We start from the raw sequence: 20,970 nt of genomic DNA, 5'->3' as shown, positions 1-20,970 counted from the left end.
GCAGCACTCAAAGCACTTCATATATCTCATTCACCCACTCATGCAAGAAGTTTTTTCTGTCATTCACACACATTCATATTACAATGGATGCATTGGAGTGCAACTTATGGTTCTAGAGCAGCCAGCAGCCTCCCAATTAGTAGACTCACTCTACCTCTTGAGCTACAGCCAGCCTGAAAATGTACATGTGTTTGGGAACGCACACAAGGGCACCTGCACGCAGTGTTAATTCTGCACAAATCAAAAGCAGCTTTAACCACAAATACTTCCACAATGAGTCAACAGTGTTTTGGTCTCCGTAAACAACCTCCCTGTATTGTTTCATATAGTCATGAAATTACACATTTGTATAGACCCCCTGGCTATGACTCAACACAAGTGTTAAAATACACGAAGTTTAGTGCCATAAGACCGTTACATCCATTTAAAAAATAAAATAAATTATCAAGATTACAGACAGTGACAACAAGAGAAAGATAGCTCTAATTTCATTATGTTTTGTCTTCTTTCTACTTTTCTCTAACCATCTCCTTCTGTTTGAACCCAGCACCAACTAGGACCCCAAACAACATGAAAGCCTGAATTAATAAAACATTATCGATGCCCGTGGCAACATTAAGCCAGTTATATTTTTGAAAATCTGTTTTCAAAAACAAAGTCTTTCCAGCTCTACAAGGACACAGCAGATTGGTTCATACAGTGGTTAATCTACTTTCTTTCTGAAAGTAGGAAGTAGGAAGTTTGTTATTTATTTATCCATGACATGTAACCATTTCTTATGAAATACTATGCCAAGATATTCAGCTTTATGCAAATCTCAGTTTTTCCTTCCTCATAAATCCACTTTTATGGTGTTTTTTTTTTTTTTTTTTTGCAAAAGCATTTGCCACCAGGTGGCAGATTTTGTTCACTGGAAGTTTGACTACACTTTTAATTTAATTATCTATGAAATGTGTTATGCACGCTCCACATAGCCATGCCGATGGCGCACTAACGTGAAACACACCTACAGGAACTGTTCAGTGATCGATATATACTAGCAATGTTCTTTGCCTGCTGCGTTGTATATGGGCATGCTTGTGTGACGTGCCTAGGTGTCGGAGGCTGCGCTGCAATAAAGAGGCAGTTGGAATAAGCGTCTCAGCATAACAAGTACACCACCACAGCGCGCCTCCTGTTCAGCTCAGCCTCGTCACTGAAGTCACACTGGAGGAAAACAGGAGCACGGAGGCACATGCGACCATACCAGTGACGCATCCACACCGATAAAACAAGGCCGCATAAGGTTGTGACGCAAGGACAGCATTTTACAACTTTTTATTTCATTGGTAAGTCTTTGTTTCACGTTGTTGTTTTAATTAAACATAAAAACGATAATGACCATCCAGATGCTGAATGGAAAAAAAGTTTCACATTCATTTTTTAAATTAAAAATTAAATTAGGCTACAGTTATTGCAAACATTGTTTAAAATGTCATGTCATTGCTCATTTTCTGTTTTTCCAATAATTATTTCGAGTCATCTAAGTTGCCATTGTCATTATTGCCCATTTTCAAAAAAACTTATTTTTGCATTAAATATAGCCTAATTTATAACACATATTTTACAAATTAATGCCAATAGATAAAAACACAGTTTGCCCTTAAAAACTTACATTTGTGGTGCCCTAAAAACAATTGTTTCCACTTCAGTCATGCAATTTGTTATACCTTTGCCTATTACAATAAAATAAATCTTAATTTGAATACAATATGTACAATATATGCATCGAGACTCACAAGTTTATTTTTAATTCTGTTAGTAGTGCAGGTTGTTTTTACCGATTATCTTTGCCTGTAAATAAAGAAGTAACGAAGAAAGTGCACAGATAAAATTTTAGCAAACATTAGCACATAATTACACAAAGAAAAAGGAAACAAAGTGAACCTATTTTCTTAAAGATGAAATGGGTACATTCGCAGGGCTATGATGGCAACTAACTAATAACTGATACTGCTCACGGTCACCTGGGTCAGGAAATGTAGAGTATATGCATTGCATAATTGGTCTGTGGAAAGAGTGACGGCCAAAACAGTATGTTTTTTTTAATCGACATTTCATTATCCACTAAATGACCTTAGAGCCCAAACATTGTCTAAATAAAGCAGCAAATACAGCATCACTGTGAGAAATGACTGTTCTGAGGTCTGCGTACGCTGTGCAAACACAGCACAACAAGCAGTGAGGGCCTGAAAGTCTAGATTACATATCAGTTTCCAGACCATAACAAGTCTTAGATATTTCACTGAGGTAAAAATAAAAATATTAGGTTTGTAGTCTACACTGCATTGTAAAAATAAACCTGTTTCTTTACTTAAGTTAACACGTTTTTATTACTTCAGTGCTTCGGTTTTGGACAATGTTACTCACATTTGAAATAGAAAGTTTAATATTTTGCATAGTTCATAAGAAATATACTTTATACATTTTGAGCTGCATTTAAAATCAACGAGCTTCATAACATTACTATTAGTAAAAGAACAAGGAAGTTTCACAGCAGTTAGTATTAGTATTAATTTGTGACTATTTCACAATATATGTTTGTTTCATTATATGTCTGTTAATTCATCTATTCATTAATCTATTAAAATTCTGTTTTGTAAAGTCTCTTTTCTTTGGCATGTGTAATACTACTAACTAGTTATTCTTCTTAAATAGGTAAATGTGAAATTCCAATGTTCACAACAGAGACCCCTGAGGGGCTGAATCAGGCTGGTGGGTGTTTAGATTGGAATCTTGTGATATGCAGACAGCAAGGGTTAAAGGTGTGGAAAGGCTTAGCAGCATAGCATGTATCTTCTCTAATTACCTCCTATGTAAAAATCAATTACTTCTGCTACATGATCAGAAAGGAGCAGACCCCAGGGGGCTGTTTGAGCTTCACTGGTCCTCACTGCAACTACCTGGATGAGTAGCTTCAGGTTTGCAGTTAAGGCTTTCTATATTTTTATTTAAATTTATTTATCTGTCAACTTTGCATTTAGCTTCTTTATTATAAACTGCACAACTGCTATTTCCAACCACCGGACTGAAAATGGCCAATAATTATAAACTATAAAACTAACTATGCAGACTCAAAAAGTTCATTCTAGATATATAATGAAATGCAAAGGTTGTCTGGCTTTTTACAAATGATCCTTCATGCATATTTCTAAAACAAATGTGTTGTCCTTATTACAGTCAAATTCTATTTTTCTCCAAATAACAGTGGTTCAAATATATTTCCCACAAATCTTCATTTGTGATACATCGCTCTAGCATTAATATGTGAGTAATGAGCATTCAAAGAACATAATGATAACTTAATGTTGATCTGACTTTCAAATTTTTAGGATTTTAAACGTTAATATTTGATGATATAGTATATTGTACGATGTAAGTGTTGTTGTTGAATGCAAAGACTGAATGATTAAATATCAAAAAATGCTAATGCGTATTGTTACAAATGAAGTAAGCAGCATTTCATGAGTAAGCAGCATTTTGATGTTGTTGACCAATGTGTTAATGGTTTTTAACCACTAATAACAGCTGATTAACTTTGTATGTATCAAAATAATATCTTTTGGTTAGTTTTCATTTTTGGAATTAAATATTCAGTTTGAAACATTGTATATTTATGGTAGTAACTGTAATTGTAACTACTACAGTTACTGTAGCAACACAAAACTTATAGTGAAGTGAAAAATATACAAACTATACATATTTGTAAAAATTCAAATCTAAGTGAAAGGCACTTGAGTAAAAGAGCCTTATTTAAACAAGCAGTTTGAGACGAAGAGGTGAGGAGTGGTTTGTGGGTTTTGTTCATTCAGACAATGGGACTTGAAGTTCCAATGGCTTGTGTCCATCAGCGTCTGCCTCAGACAAAGATGCATTATTGTCTATTGTTATTCCAGCTGATCAAACCTGATTTAATAGCTCACAGGTATTTCTCTGGTTGAATGCTGTCATTCTGTTTCCTTGGCCTCAACACCCCCAGGCATGTACCTGGGAAGGTAACAAGAAACACCCAACCACATGTGCATGAGCTTTCAGTGTGTGTGTGTGTGTGTGTGTGTGTGTGTGTGTGTGTGCATACTAACACTGGTTCTACAATGAACTTTTGTTATTATTTTACTTTTTTTCTTTGATGTTTTTGGTGAAATGTATTTTGAAAACTATGATGTACTTTAGCCAACAAACTTTTGGCCAATAATTTATGCTCTTTGCATTACATTCAAGTACATTCTTTTTTTAATCATTTCTTTTTATTAACAGAGTTTTTATTTGATGAATTTAATAAATAAATGTTTATAAAGAAACAACTGTAGCTCAGTTGAAGTTTGATATTTTCATCAGCTAATATTTTTTGTCTCAATTAGACAGCCTGCTGGATTTGATTTAGCAGACATGGGGAGCAAGACTCTGCCAGCACCAGTTCCTCTCCACCCATCACTTCAGTTGGCCAACTGTTCCCTCATCCAGAGTTCAACAGGTCTTCAGCTGCCTGCAGATCATTTTCACAGCATCTACAGCTTTAGCGCCCTGCATGCCGTCCACCTTCACCAGTGGACCCTGGGGTACCCAGCTTTTGCCCTGCCCCGCTGCACCATCTCTAAGCTGCCTTCCCAGATTTCCTGTATGGCATCCATCCCCATTTTCCCTCACCTTCTGCCACCTAAGCAAGACTCGGCAGGGTTGCTACAGACCTTCAAAAACAAGCCTCGCTTTGACTTTGCCAACCTGGCAGCAGCAGCAACCAAAGAGGATCAGTTAGAGGTGGAGGACCTGAGCATGACAGTGAGCACTAGTGCTTCTGCAGCGCAGGCATCATCTCCACACCTGACCGCAGCCAGCCTGGGATGCATGCTTGATGTGACCAAACTTACTTCACCAGAGCGCAAGTCTAGTCGAGGCCGACTGCCTTCAAAGACCAAGAAAGAATTTGTCTGCAAGTTCTGTGCCCGACATTTTACCAAATCCTACAACCTTTTGATCCACGAGAGGACACACACAGATGAGAGGCCATATACATGTGATATCTGTCACAAGGCCTTCAGGAGACAGGATCACCTCAGGGACCACAGGTGAGATGCTGGTTTATCCAACTTTATCAAACCAGTTCAACACAATGGAATTAGTTTCCACTCAAATTTTGTTCACATTAACATACAGTGGGGCAAAAAAGTATTTAGTCAGCCACCGATTGTGCAAGTTCCCCCACCTAAAATGATGACAGAGGTCAGTAATTTGCACCAGAGGTACACTTCAACTGTGAGAGACATAATGTGAAAAAAAAATCCATGAATCCACATGGTAGGATTTGTAAAGAATTTATTCGTAAATTAGGGTGGAAAATAAGTATTTGGTCACCTCAAACAAGGAAAATCTCTGGCTCTCACAGACCTGTAACGTCTTCTGTAAGAAGCTTTTCTGTCCCCCACTCGTTACCTGTATGAATGGCACCTGTTTGAACTCATCATCTGTATAAAAGACACCTGTCCACAGCCTCAAACAGTCAGACTCCAAACTCCGCCATGGCCAAGACCAAAGAGCTTTCGAAGGACACCAGGAAAAGTATTGTAGACCTGCACCAGACTGGGAAGAGTGAATCTACAATAGGCAAGCAGCTTGGTGTGAAAAAATCAACTGTGGGAGCAATCATCAGAAAATGGAAGACATACAAGACCACTGATAATCTCCCTCGATCTGGGGCTCCACGCAAGATCTCATCCCGTGGGGTCAAAATGATCATGAGAACGGTGAGCAAAGATCCCAGAACCACACGGGGGGACCTGGTGAATGACCTGCAGAGAGCTGGGACCAAAGTAACAAAGGTCACCATCAGTAACACACTACAACGGCAGGGAATCAAATCCCGCAGTGCCAGACGTGTTCCGCTGCTGAAGCCAGTGCATGTCCAGGCCCGTCTGAAGTTTGCCAGAGAGCACATGGATGATACAGCAGAGGATTGGGAGAATGTCATGTGGTCAGATGAAACCAAAGTAGAACTTTTTGGTATAAACTCAACTCGTCGTGTTTGGAGGAAGAAGAATACTGAGTTGCATCCCAAGAACACCATACCTACTGTGAAGCATGGGGGTGGAAACATCATGCTATGGGGCTGTTTTTCTGCCAAGGGGACAGGACGACTGATCCGTGTTAAGGACAGAATGAATGGGGCCATGTATCGTGAGATTTTGAGCCAAAACCTCCTTCCATCAGTGAGAACTTTGAAGATGAAACGAGGCTGGGTCTTCCAACATGACAATGATCCAAAACACACCGCCCGGGCAACAAAGGAGTGGCTCCGTAAGAAGCATTTGAAAGTCCTGGAGTGGCCTAGCCAGTCTCCAGACCTCAACCCCATAGAAAATCTGTGGCGGGAGTTGAAAGTCCGTGTTGCTCGGCGACAGCCCCAAAACATCACTGCTCTCGAGAAGATCTGCATGGAGGAATGGGCCAAAATACCAGCTACTGTGTGTGCAAACCTGGTAAAGACCTATAGTAAACGTTTGACCTCTGTTATTGCCAACAAAGGTTATGTTACAAAGTATTGAGTTGTATTTTTGTTATTGACCAAATACTTATTTTCCACCCTGATTTACGAATAAATTCTTTACAAATCCTACCATGTGGATTCATGGATTTTTTTTTCACATTCTGTCTCTCACAGTTGAAGTGTACCTCTGGTGCAAATTACTGACCTCTGTCATCATTTTAGGTGGGGGAACTTGCACAATCGGTGGCTGACTAAATACTTTTTTGCCCCACTGTAAATCCCAGTTTTTCTATTCATAAAGTTAACGCAACAGGTAAGGAAGTTTGTGTTTGTTGTAACATGTAACATGTTTCTTGGTAATAAATCGTTTACCACCCGAAAGCCAAGTTATTTCCCTTTAAATGGGGCCACATTTGTAAGCAAAATGCATTTGTGGGTTGAGCAGCAAAGTTGAGAATGTGGGTTGTGCCCATGAAAAACTTGCCAAACCTTCTCTGCCAATGCCAAACAGCTTATTGTGCTACCCTGAGAGCCAGCTGCCATAGGCAGAATCTGAACTCATCACTGAACATAATGTACCTCCACATGTTCAAGTTCTAGGTTCCTGATGTTGCCGACACCATGGTGAAGAGTTCTCATAGCAGGCCTCTTGGCAGCCCTGTGATACAGGAGATGGACTGCGTGTTTTCTAGGGACAGAGCCGTTGCCCATATTGACTGTAGACTGTAGAAGACTATTTATGGTTCCTAAGTGCTGATAGGATGAGAAAACTGTCTTCTTGTGGTATTTACTTCTTGAGATGCTCACTTAGTGGCCTGTCTTTGACAATCTTCTTTATGTGAAACTTGGCCAAGGCTGCCTTTACTGCCTCACTCCAAATAATGCTGCCACTTGGTTTTGTGGAACATTAGGTTGAAGTTGTCCTATATCACACCAATGGCACCTGATTGTCAGCACCTGGTACCAGAAGAGTCAGAAGCAGAATAAGCTGTTTGGCATTGGCAGTGAAGAACTGGCAAATAAAACCGTTTTACAATGGTATAAAATTTAAGCATTGTTACAACAAAGAAATAATAGACCAAACACAAATTTCCATAACTTTTTGTGCTAAGTTTAGTATTTTCACTGCCACTATGCAAAAATCATGCTAATCCTAACAATCTTTGTCTGGATGAACAAAAACATCTCATATCTACACAATTCTTCTTCTAAACTAAAGTCTTCTAACTAAAGTTTGTGGGTGTGTTCGTGCACAGTAGTCAGTGAATATCACTGACTTCTGTGCATTGCATTACATTTGTAATACATCAGACAACTTCACAAAAGCTGCTGAAACTCCTTTTAAGCAGATAAGCTATAAGCCTTAAGCTAAAAAGTCAGATTGTGATAATGGCACTTTTAATGAGTACACAGGCTCCATAAATCTTGTTAATCACTTGAAGACTGTCTGTAAACTAAGCCTGTGTGCTTTTTCTTGCTGGGTAATAATGAAAGGATGATAAAACCAGACAATTATTGCCTTTTAAATAATGATCTGAAATTTGACATAATTTTTTGGTAAACACTGACTTGCTGGAGTGTTGTGTTCCCCTCTGCAGGTACATCCATTCTAAAGAAAAGCCCTTTAAATGTCAGGAGTGTGGAAAGGGCTTCTGTCAGTCCAGGACTCTGGCCGTCCACAAAACATTACACATGCAGATCAAGGAACTGAAGCCAGCCAAGATCAAGTGATTCACTCTACAGGGACCAGGGCACTGAACGAAGACCAAAGAAAACATGAGTAAAAAAAACCCAAAACAACCCCCCCCCCCAAAGACTTTAATCTCAGAACTTAAGATAATGTTTAAGAAAGAAACATTTCACCAACCATTTCTTACAGAAATAACGGAGTAGTGGATAAATGTATTCTTACTTATCAAGCCTGACTTGGAAGAGAAACCAGTGGATGTGTAGAAACAAATTTATCTCCCGTTGAATATCACATTCCCATGCTATTTTTTTACAGAAATATTATATCAAAACATATTTTTGCACTTTAACCTGATTATTTACATTTATCTCTTGATGTCTTAAATTTATTTTCAAAATGAATAATCATTTTAAATAAACATTTTAGCGTAAATTGATGGCCACGTGTGCAAGTTTGTGTGAAGTCAAATAATATTCTATTTGTTAAGAAGTTAGTTAAGATGGTCACAAGAAGCTACATTTAGATCAATCCACCATGGTTTGAAACTCACAACAATGAAAATGACAGTAATGAGTAATGAGAGGTCTCATTTACAGTACAGTGTATATTATTATTAAAAGTGAATATATGCACAAAACTCAAAAATAGTGTGTACTTAAAGATGATCTGTTTGATGAAAGCATTTATCCACCTGCAAACATCGCTTTCATTACAGATTCCATCTAGAAATTTGAACATGTAGATAAGCTTCATCTTCTGCCCAACATGGAAGTCATTGTCACTTTGCCTTGAGGTTAGGGAATGAATCTTGAGTAAACAGCTATCTTGGATGCTGGAGGTGCTCTATCTGGGAACTTCATTGTCCTACTGAAGACTTAAATATCCACATGTTCAGGCTGACGATTGATTTTGTAATCATACCATCAGATCTGTAGCTGTATGTCCTGGACATGGGTGAAAAGATCGGAGCTGCCAACTAATCACCACCTAGTGGTGAACTGGATCATGTGGCAGAAGGAAATTAGTTACTAGAAGCCCAGTGTACCCAAATGCAGACACCGTAGCATTCTGAAAGAGGCTGTGGGCACTGAGTCAGAGTGGACCATATTCTGTGCATTTACTATTGAGGAAGCTGTTGTGGCCTCGACAATAGAGGGGGTTTCAGCTGGAAGGTCATTGGTGCTAGTGGTAATTCCTGGACCAGATGGTGGACACCAGAGCCTGAAGGAGGATACCCGTTGAGCTTGGTTAATCTGCGGGTTTCCAGAGGCAGCTGGCAGGCCAAGAGGACTTGGCCTTGGCAGTAGATGAAGCAAAAACTTCTGTGTGGGAGTTTGGTGAGACGATCGAACAAGACTTTCAGTTAAGACTTTTCCACACCAGATGCGTAACATCTATGCAAATATTTTGTGTGTTAAAATGTTTTCACACCAACAACATGATTTTGCTGGAGGAATTTTCAAAAGAAAATTTTTTAACCAAGCTCGTGTTTTTGGATCTGAATAACCAGTTCTGACCAATCAACCACTGCTTTTGGCAACAAGTGTGCTTGTAGATAAAAACACGCACTCATGCTGAATATACAGTGATATGGAAATAATAAAATACTACTATTTTACCTCAGACAGACTGCTAAACATTGCTCCGGGTCAATAAACTCTCTGAAATTATTTCTCTGCCTCCTCAGATGTTGTGCCAACTCTGTCAACAGGAGCTCGAACTGCACCCCTGAAATATATACGAGCATGGTAGTAGTGACACAGATTCAACTCCTAGAAACCATGAAATTCTCCCTTGTGCTGCAGGAATAGATGGGTGAATGAATGAACCCAGAACCTCAGTTTCTTTTTTTCTTGTTTAGAAACATCAGGACCAGCTCATCATCACTTGATGTTGACGTCATTATTTTCAATGTGCATTTTTTAGGACAAAATTTCCACAAAAATACAACATGTTGAGCGCATACATACAATACACAAGACGTCTGCAGAATCTGGAGCTGGGGGGAAGACTTGTCCATTACTGGAGGTGAGGTCACTGATGTAGTTAAACAAGTCCTGAGTTTTTGGGTCCCTGGGCATGGATGAGATTCACCACAAATTCCTTAAGGCTGTCCAAGTTGACATGTCTCTACCACATTGCATGGAGGTCTGGGATGGGCTCTCTCCATGTCAGACTGGGGTGCTGGTTCCCTTTTTAAGAAGGTGGATCAGAGGATGTTCTTCATCTGCAGGGAAATCATACTTCTCAGCATCTCCAGAAAAGTCTATGGAAGAGACCCAAAGAGGGGAGATCCTGTCCGTTAGTCAAATCTCAGGTTCAGGTTGATTTTCCTCCTGGTTACCGCAACAACAATACAGAGAAAACCCCAACAATCAGACAATCCCCTATTTGGAAGAACTTGGTGACTGTGGGAAGGAAAAACTTAGTTTTAACAGGAAGAAACTTTGGACCAAAGCAGGGCAGCCATCTGTGACAACTGTTTGAGGTTGAGGGGAGGAAGACAAGCTAAAAGACATGCCATGGTCCAGTGTTTTAGTCTCTTTTGTGGACTAATGATTTGTTCTTTTGAATTTAAGAAATATCATATTTAATATCTATATTTCGAGTACTTGGTGATTGTGTTAGTACCCTTATGTGTCTAGTCTATCACAGTCCCATCTCTGTGTCTTTTCATCAGCGTCTCCTGTGCCAGTCAGTCATGGCTCCATCTTTATTCACCTTTTTGTCTGGATTGTATTTTGTCTGTATTCTATCTCTGTCAGGAAACAGTTATGTCTTGTCTTTTTTTGTTGTTGTTGTTGATAGTACCTTGTCTCATGGGCATTATGTTCAGTTTTGCTTCCCCTGTCTCATTATGTCTATTTTGTTCCTGCTGTGTTCCCCAGCCGTCTCCACTTCCCTAATCACCCCTAATCTATATATTGACCGAGTCACCCTTTGTTCTTCCTCTGCCTTTCATACCCTCCGCACATCTGTGTTTGGGTCCTCTAACTTGTCGTAGTCCACCTGTGACAGTACGCTCTGAGCAACAATGGACCTAGAAGATATACAATACAAACCTCAACTGCAATGTTCTATGGCTGTCTCTTCTTCACTCCAACCTCCAGAGAAGGAACTGATTTTATGAGTCAGGCGTACTTGATTTTATGACCAAGTACGCCTGCTCTCTGCCGCCACCGCCATCAGCTTCACACATTCGAAAGCTTGGCTCTCGATGGTGGAAGCTAGATTGACAGACAGAGACCTGCAGCTTCACTCCGGAATGGGTATTTGCTCCGATGCTGGGTACAACTGTCTGTCCTATTTTGTCCAAGGTCTCTTGCCTTGATGCCGACACACAACGCCCTGGCTGTCCCACTGACTGTCCCACCAGGGGTCTGGCTAAAGTTTTGTGTTTGATGTTTCATTTATCTTTCATGTTTTGCCTTTTGTACCCAGTTATTGGCCAAATAAATAGCTCACTTTTTGTTAATTTATCCTGCCTTTGAGTCCACCGGTCACAGAATTGCAGTCATTCCTAAATGATTAAATGCAAGTGGTGTATAAACATACAGTGAGTGGAAAAGGTGAGTGAAGAAGAAACATCCAGTGCATCACAGAAGCCCCCAGAAGCATTGGAAGATTCAGGGTCACCTGATCCAGCCCTAAGTATATGCTTTAGCAAAAAGGAAAGTTTGAAGCTTAATGCTAAAAGTAGAGAAGGTGCCATTCTCCCGAATCCTGACGATAAGACACAACCTGATTATTAAAGACCTCAGCAGTGAGCATAGAAACAGAAGCATTATTTCCCAGGTCGTAACTGGTAATGGTACTATAACAACAACTGAAGTGTAGACAGATAAACATGGACGATGTTTCAACGTACAATAGGATTCCAGTAATACAAAGCAATAAATGTCAATCAAATTATTGCAATGAAAAGAGTCAAATGTTTCTTTTTTAAATACAGTTACATTTGACTGAGAACTAACTTGTGTGTATATATATATATACACACACACACACATATACATACATATATATATATATATATATATATATATATATATATATATATGTATGTATATGTGTGTGTGTATATATACACATATGTATATATACACACACACATATCCCTCTCACGGGACCATGTTTCTTTTTTATATACACAATATTTGTACGCCAATTATGTTTATCTATGTGTAAGTTATGTCTCATTTGTTGCATGGTGAACTTAACGTGTCAAACTGTCAAAACCGTTGTGTCTGCTCCCTGATGTCATCGATAATGGGAACACTTTCCTGTTCAGCTGGGATGAAAAATAAGCTGAGAAATAAGCTCCAACGTGTTTACTGTAGAGTTCAAGCTGCCACCGGAGCATGCAGAATTTGTGTTCTTACTTTTTTCTCATGGATATTTTACTTCATATATTCTAATCAAAAAAGGAAAATATGAAATATTTATTGAAAACAAGCTTTCCTTTGCTTGAGAGTCTAAGAGCCTCCAGGTCCATATTCACAGCTATGTCAAATCAGTGGTGAACTTACATTCTCAATTTTGACACTGCTTTAAATTTAGAAGTATTTGTAACAAGACCACCAGCTTACAGTTATTCAGTGTCAAAATGTCAGCTGGGTAATGTTTTGGTTATACTAAGCAATCATTTAGCTTAAAAACAATTTGACTGAGTGACCTTGATTTGCTCAACACTTACAGAGTGTGTTGAAATCCATGTGTGTCTTTTTGTCAGTAGTGTTACTTTAGTGCGTCATGCAGGAAGAAAGCTGCTCATCCATGGGAAAGAGAAAAGCTAAGCGGATGGCCAGCACGTTGCTCATCATTTCTCTTTTAATCAGGAACTCATCAGTTTGTCATCAGCTCTCTGAGTACACAGGGATACACACACAGCTGGGCAGCTTGAAATGGCAGGAGATTGTGTACGTGACTGGGTTGTTGAACTTGGCGCAGAAGGGACACTACAAAGAGGTCACATCATGAGCTGAGTTTCCTCATGATTACCTTAACAACAGTATTGAGAAAGTGGTGAGAAGCATTGGTCCACACATAGGACAAATAGGTTTTTCTTATCATCATAGCTCAACAGACGCTAGTGGGCAAATTCATTGTGTTCCAGTTTAGATCAACATAAAGAAAGAAGCAGTTTGCTCTGGGGTCCCCGTAGTTCTCTTACAGCTCAAAGACATCCTTCTTACACTAACTGGTATTTCTAAAATGGTGCTTGGTTTGAATAGTTATCTCTGTGTCTTTCTGTGTTAGCCCTGTGATAGAGTGCGATACACTTTTTAGCCTTCTGAGGCTCCGGAGAAGAGCAAAGAAGATGATCCTAACAACGCCCACTGAGGGGGGATCTGAGCCGAATCTTCAGCCGCTCAGCACTGTCATGCAGGGAGGGAAGAGATTGTATTTTTACAGGTACACTGTGAGGCCAATCACATGCAAAGACAGACTAACATAAAAGATGAGGTGAAAGAACGAAAGAGGTCCAGGAGTGTGGCAATCCGACGACGTAGGGGTACAGGCCAGGTATGTAGAGTATGTAGACAGGGAGTCAGAATTACATGCAAACACTTTGGAAGAAAAAATGAAGAAACAAGCAAAAATTGGAAAGAAGCAGCAGCTGTCTGCACTTGAATGATTTCTTCTTGCCACTCTTCCATAAAGGCCAACTTTGTGCAGTGCATGACTAATAGCTGTCCTATGGACAGATTCCCCCACCTGAGCTGTAGATCTCTGCAGCTCGTCCAGAGTCACCATGGGCCTCTTGGCTGCATTTCTGATCAGTGCTCTCCTTGTTGGGCCTGTGAGTTTAGGTGGACGGCCTTGTCTTGGTAGGTTTACAGTTGTGTCATACTCCTTTCATTTCTGAATGATGGCTTGAACAGTGCTCTGTGGGATGTTCAAGGCTTGGGAAATCTTTTTGCAGCCTAAGCCTGCTTTAAATTTCTCAGTAACTTTATCCCTGACCTGTCTGGTGTGTTCGTTGGACTTCATGGTGTTGTTGCTCCCAATATTCTCTTAGCCACTGTACCTTGGTCTTTTCAGTGTGCTATAGAAATAAAATTGAAACTGAAACTGAAACAAAGTTAAAAAAAAAACAACAACCAAAAAACAGATGAATTAAAAGACTTGAGCACTCTGTGACATTGTTTACTGTGATTATCAATGGTGTGGTAACGACAGCATATTGGATGATGATTTGCTCTTATGGCCTAAATCCCTCCGTGAAGGCTTTCCTTGTTAACACACTAACAGCTGCTTCACACCACACTTTAACTCCTCTACATTACAGATATTGGCCAAAGTGAAGAACAGCTTGAATTACATGGAAATGTGAGAGCAGGCTTATGACTATTCTGATCTATAACTTTTTTTGATCTATATGACTTTTCCTTTGGCTTTAATTGTTTTCAGTTGCTTTTGTTGAACTGCTTGGCCATATTTTTGGAGCTAGCATGCAGAGTTAGTTTTACTAGCTTTAATATTTTGATGTTGTGTCCCCTAAAAAACCCTTTAAATACGTCATGAAGGCTGATGTTTGTCTGAAATAATCGAATAAATTATGCATCTGTTTTTTCCCACATAACCTATAACAACCTACAATGGTCATTAACCACTTGTGCTGTAAATATCCATCCATCCATCTCCTACTGCTTATCCAGGTCTTTTTTAGTTTCGGAAATACTGCCCATCTGGCACCAACAATCATGTCACCTTCAACGTGATTTAAATTACTTTTCTTCATTATTCTGACACTGGGTTTGAACTTCAGGTTATCTTGGCAATGTCTAGATGCATTTCCAAACGGTTGATTCTGTTCATCTGGACGTAGCACTATGTCCAGATGAACAGAAGCAACCTTTTGGGATTTACTTACCTGGATGATTGAGCATCAAGACGGTCTAGATGCATTAAGTTGCTGCCATTTGATAGAAAAGATATTTGCATTAACTTTGGTTTACCTGATAAAGTGGCCAATAAGTGAATAAATACAAAAACTCTCCAAGTAGCAGGGCTAAGAGTTATGGCTATGCTTAACCCAAATCTAGCTCTAACCCCTCACCACTAAATCAAATGCATTAAATTTTGTGTAATTTACAAGCATGTGATATTCCTTTCATTCACATTTTTTTTTAAAAAACAGTAACTTTTTAACACTAAGGGAGGTTTATCAATTGGGGTGGTAAGTGAACTTGTCCCTTAGTGTAATCAATTTTTAGTACACTGTTTCTTTCTCAGTTATGTTCTTGCATGAATGTTATGTTAAGTATGTTACTTGAGTTGCATACTTTCCTGCAGGAAGGCTTGTTCCTGGGACTTTACAGTTTAACGTTTAAAATCCCTAAACTGTATGACGGTTTCTACTGCTTGTGTAGCTAATGATATTCCACATTAAGGCAACAAGGCATTATATTTTGAACAGGGATGAGCAATGTGCATCACAGTATCTTCTTTGGTATTTCATAATCAGCATTATTGCCTAACCATTCTGGACTCTGTGGCACCATTAATAACCAGGAAGCCCAAGGCTGAAACTGACCCTTGGTTTAACGACACCACTCGGGCTGTGAGGGGGGAGTGTCGTAGAGCTGAATGCAGATGGAAGAGGGACAAACTGCAGGTGTCTCTTCAAATTCTGAAGGACTGCTGGCGCCTCTATCAGGATACGGTCAAAGAGGCTAAAAGAAAATATTTCTCTAAGATCATTTCATCCAACAGTCACAATCCACGTGTGTTATTTAAATCTATTGACTTAGTCTTAAATGCTCGACAAAGTGGCTGTTTGGAGGGCTCTCATACAGTGGGGCAAAAAAGTATTTAGTCAGCCACCGATTGTGCAAGTTCCCCCACTTAAAATGATGACAGAGGTCAGTAATTTGCACCAGAGGTACACTTCAACTGTGAGAGACAGAATGTGAAAAAAAAATCCATGAATCCACATGGTAGGATTTGTAAAGAATTTATTGGTAAATTAGGGTGGAAAATAAGTATTTGGTCACCTCAAACAAGGAAAATCTCTGGCCCTCACAGACCTGTAACGTCTTCTGTAAGAAGCTTTTCTGTCCCCCACTCGTTACCTGTATGAATGGCACCTGTTTGAACTCATCATCTGTATAAAAGACACCTGTCCACAGCCTCAAACAGTCAGACTCCAAACGCCGCCATGGCCAAGACCAAAGAGCTTTCGAAGGACACCAGGAAAAGTATTGTAGACCTGCACCAGACTGGGAAGAGTGAATCTACAATAGGCAAGCAGCTTGGTGTGAAAAAATCAACTGTGGGAGCAATCATCAGAAAATGGAAGACATACAAGACCACCGATAATCTCCCTCGATCTGGGGCTCCACGCAAGATCTCATCCCGTGGGGTCAAAATGATCATGAGAACGGTGAGCAAAGATCCCAGAACCACACGGGGGGACCTGGTGAATGACCTGCAGAGAGCTGGGACCAAAGTAACAAAGGTCACCATCAGTAACACACTACAACGGCAGGGAATCAAATCCCGCAGTGCCAGACGTGTTCCGCTGCTGAAGCCAGTGCATGTCCAGGCCCGTCTGAAGTTTGCCAGAGAGCACATGGATGATACAGCAGAGGATTGGGAGAATGTCATGTGGTCAGATGAAACCAAAGTAGAACTTTTTGGTATAAACTCAACTCGTCGTGTTTGGAGGAAGAAGAATACTGAGTTGCATCCCAAGAACACCATACCTACTGTGAAGCATGGGGGTGGAAACATCATGCTATGGGGCTGTTTTCCTGCCAAGGGGACAGGACGACTGATCCGTGTTAAGGACAGAATGAATGGGGCCATGTATCGTGAGATTTTGAGCCAAAACCTCCTTCCATCAGTGAGAACTTTGAAGATGAAACGAGGCTGGGTCTTCCAACATGACAATGATCCAAAACACACCGCCCGGGCAACAAAGGAGTGGCTCCGTAAGAAGCATTTGAAAGTCCTGGAGTGGCCTAGCCAGTCTCCAGACCTCAACCCCATAGAAAATGTGTGGCGGGAGTTGAAAGTCCGTGTTGCTCGGCGACAGCCCCAAAACATCACTGCTCTCGAGAAGATCTGCATGGAGGAATGGGCCAAAATACCAGCTACTGTGTGTGCAAACCTGGTAAAGACCTATAGTAAACGTTTGACCTCTGTTATTGCCAACAAAGGTTATGTTACAAAGTATTGAGTTGTATTTTTGTTATTGACCAAATACTTATTTTCCACCCTGATTTACGAATAAATTCTTTACAAATCCTACCATGTGAATTCATGGATTTTTTTTTCACATTCTGTCTCTCACAGTTGAAGTGTACCTCTGGTGCAAATTACTGACCTCTGTCATCATTTTAGGTGGGGGAACTTGCACAATCGGTGGCTGACTAAATACTTTTTTGCCCCACTGTAAACTGTCTAATGATTTTATGTGTTTTTTCATTGACAAGGTTGCAACCACGTGGGCTCTCATTTCTTCCCCTGAGTCCGACCCCTCTGTCTTGATCCCTTGCCCTGCTGTTTTTAACCAGTTTGAGCCTGTGACTCTTTCTTATTTAGAGGATGTGGTTGGCCACCTGAGGCTCTCTGGTTCCCCAAATGAACCAATTTTTTAAGGAGATTTTTCCTAGCATAGGCCAGGCTGTTCTTACTGTTATAAACAGCAGTTTAATATCTGGTGTAGTCACTGCTAATTTTAAGCATGCAGTAGTACAACCCTTGCTTAAGAAACCTGCTCTGGACCACACTGTATTGGCTAACTACAGGCCTCTCTCCAAGTTGTCTTTTATGTCTAAACTCTTAGAGAAAATTGTACACTGCCAATTGATGGATTTTTTTAAACGAGAATGGTATCCCAGAGGTCTTCCAATCAGATTTTAAAAACTTTCATAGCACTGAGTCAGCAGTCTTAAAGGTTTTTAAAGATAACTTCCTTACCTGTGATTCTGGTAATCACGTTGTTCTTGTCCTTCTTGACCTAACAGCTGCTTTTGACACTGTAGACCACAACATTTTACTGTCTCGCTTGCACCATCTTGCAGGAATTCATGGTACTGCTTTGAAATGGTTTAGGTCTTATCTTTCTAACAGAACTTTTAGTGTTAACTTTTTAGGATATGAGTCCTCCTCTGCCACTTTTCAGTTTGGGGTCCCGCAGGGCTCAATTTTAGGGCCTCTGCTTTTTTCATTATATTTACAGCCCCTGGGAACCATCCTCAGAAGGCATGGAATATCCTTCCACTGCTATGCTGACGACTGTCAGATTTATCTGCCTCTGAAGCAGAACGATGCTGTCATGGCTACTGAATGGACCCACGCGCAGACAGTTCTTTCAAGGAAACAAAAAGGGGATTTATTTACAATAGGGATCACCTATTGTAAATAAGCACTCGCTCCAACACTCCACACACTGCCCCACTTGGACAGGTCCGGGATTTGGTCCAGAATCTACAGACAGAAGGTCAAGGTTAGTTCCACAACATTAAACACATGTAAGCGATTCTTCTTTGAATATGCCGCGAGCACGAACTCAGGTGGTTCGACGTTCCAGCGGTGAGCTGCTCTGTGCCACTGCCTTAAATAGCAGCTGGGGAAATCAGCCAGATCAGCCGCAGGTGGACACCATCCACAGGGGTGCGTGGGCCAAGAGTGAGAGCCCGTAATGAGCTCCACCCAGGCAGAGAGGAGGAGGAGAGACAAAAAACCAAAACTAACAACAACAAAACCTGTAGCCAGCGTGGGCCAACCAGAGAGACACGGGGACCGTGACAGATGCCTTCTCTATTAAGCCACTTCTAGCATGTCTAGAAGACATTAAATCTTGGATGTCCCTAAACTTTCTAAGTTGTAATTCAAGCAAAACTGAGGTGATTCTGTTTGGTCCTAGCGGACCTTGTGAACCCTTCGCTATTGATTTGGGACCCCTGGCAGAGTATTTTAAATCTGTTGTTACAAACCTGGGTTTTAAGATGGACAGTGATTTTAAATTAGACAGTCAAATTAGGGCTACTGTCAAGTCCAGTTTTTATTATTTAAGGCGCTTGGCAAAGACAAGACCTATTTTATCTCAGCCGCATTTTGAAACAGTAATCCATGCTTTTATTTCATCTCGTTTAGATTACTGTAATGCATTGTATTGTGGAGTTAGACGGTGTCTTCTCTCTCGTCTGCAGCTGGTCCAAAATGCTGCTGCATGACTTTTAACCAGAACTCGCAAAAGAGAGCACATAACTTCCATCCTTGCTTCACTCCATTGGCTGCCTGTATATCTTAGAGTTCATTTTAAAATTCTCATGTTTGTTTTTAAATGCTTAAACAGTCTTACCCCAATTTACCTCTTTGAGCTTCTGCATCCTTACTCACCCCCCAGGTCTCTCAGGTCAGCTGACAAGCTGCTCCTGGAGGTACCCAGGTCCAAGAGAGAGCTCAGAGGGGGCGGGGCCTTCTCTATTGCTGCTCCTAATCTTTGGAACAATCTTCCCCAGCACATTAGAGAGGCCCCTTCACTGTCCACTTTTAAAACACGTCTTAAAACCCTTTTTACTCCTTGGCTTATGACACAGTCAGACCCTGATTTTATTGTTTTAAATGTAATTCTAATTATCATTTTATACTATTTTATTATTGTCTTTGCTATTTGTGCCAATTCTATTGTTTTAAATGTTATTTTAATTATCATCTTTTTTTAAAAATATTTTCCTCTATTTTATATTATTTCTTTTTCTTTTTTTTAACTTGTTTAATGTATATTTTCTGGCATGTCAAGTGTACAGCACTTTGTGTTCAGCTTGGGGCTGATCTGAAAGTGCTATATAAATAAATTGCTTGCTTGCTTGCTAGCATTCCTGGTGCAGGATTTGTATCACTCTTAAGTGTAACCCAGGAAGCTCTCTTCTGGACAATTCAGCTCTTTACTGTCACCCATTTTTTCAAAAGAAGATAATAGCAACTCGACCCTCTCTAGCAGGTTTACTTTCACAGATTGTTTACTTGTAATTTTGTCTCCAGTAAAGAAGTTGAATCTGGTAGTTGTGTGTGTACCAGAGCTCAGCTGTGTTGTCTACTTGTTTTCTACTCCACTCAATCAAGTACTCAAATAACAGCTTGAATGTTTGTAATAAACAAGTGTAAATTGCTAGTTTAGTATCACGATGAAGAAAGCTAACTGCCCAATCAAAGGTCATTGATAGCCAAAGGCCTAAATTATTATTATTTTTGTTCAAGAGAATAATGACATTTGTAGGTGTGAATTCATGATTGTTGAACTTGAAATTTCGAGGTTCTACAAGCAAACTGATTTTTTTTTAGCCTATACATATTCTCTGCACTCAGTGCACAACAATCCCTATCTGACTGAAAACAGTACATGTAGTATAGTACATGACGTGCCTTGTATGAGTAAAATTTTACTTTACATCTGGCCTTGGCTTTATCTTTGTGTCCCCTAGGCTAGGTGGAAATATCATTCACTGCTACTGTCTAAACCAAAACATTTCGGAAGGGCTAGCAGTGGGCGTGAGGCTGGTAAATGGTACTACACGCAATAGATGCTGCTCTAGGCGACTGACACATTTATGGCTTCCAACCGGTAGTTGAGTCGGAGGTGGCAGGATGGATACACAATGAGCTGACATTTACAGAGCCAGCAGAACTGGCCCCAAAGGGTATAAAGAGGAAACCCCCCCAACAATTCTAATACTGTATCAGAGCAGATTTGAAGGGTAAAAGCAAGTCTTGATGAAAATCACTTCCAATTGGTTGCTTGGGA

General features: G+C 40.2%; 1 protein-coding gene across 3 annotated transcripts; it reads left to right on the top strand.

Annotated features, from left to right (window-relative positions):
- The first annotated feature begins 1,078 nt into the window (after positions 1-1,078).
- On the top strand, positions 1,079-8,380 carry osr1 (odd-skipped related transcription factor 1). 3 transcript variants are annotated; one of them, XR_005698414.1, is made up of 3 exons: positions 1,079-1,328; positions 4,401-5,188; positions 6,795-8,101. XR_005698414.1 is itself a non-coding variant. In XM_040049155.1 (3 exons), exons 2-3 carry the CDS (start codon positions 4,429-4,431, stop codon positions 8,249-8,251), a joined length of 810 nt encoding a protein of 269 aa, XP_039905089.1. In that variant the 5' UTR covers positions 1,083-1,328; positions 4,405-4,428; the 3' UTR covers positions 8,252-8,380. The 3 variants fall into 3 exon arrangements, 2 of the variants coding, with proteins under 2 accessions (XP_039905089.1, XP_039905088.1); XM_040049155.1 differs by lacking the exon at positions 6,795-8,101 and adding an exon at positions 8,119-8,380 and having other exon boundaries at positions 1,083-1,328; positions 4,405-5,105; XM_040049154.1 differs by lacking the exon at positions 6,795-8,101 and adding an exon at positions 8,119-8,380 and having other exon boundaries at positions 1,085-1,328; positions 4,401-5,105.
- The last annotated feature ends 12,590 nt before the right edge of the window (positions 8,381-20,970 follow it).

Source organism: Simochromis diagramma, unplaced genomic scaffold (assembly GCF_900408965.1).
Source record: "Simochromis diagramma unplaced genomic scaffold, fSimDia1.1 OVJJ01000426.1, whole genome shotgun sequence".
Taxonomy (NCBI): domain Eukaryota; kingdom Metazoa; phylum Chordata; class Actinopteri; order Cichliformes; family Cichlidae; genus Simochromis; species Simochromis diagramma.
Note: the sequence above shows the minus strand (reverse complement) of the source record. Positions and strands in the feature narration are given on the sequence as shown.

What these genes read in the sequence shown, in the direction of transcription:
- osr1 (XM_040049155.1), top strand. Translation starts at nt 4,429, where the DNA reads ATGGGGAGCAAGACTCTGCCAGCACCAGTTCCTCTCCACCCATCACTT. An exon ending in GATCACCTCAGGGACCACAG is followed by an intron (nt 5,106 to 8,118) that starts GTGAGATGCTGG and finishes TCCCCTCTGCAG; the next exon opens with GTACATCCATTCTAAAGAAA.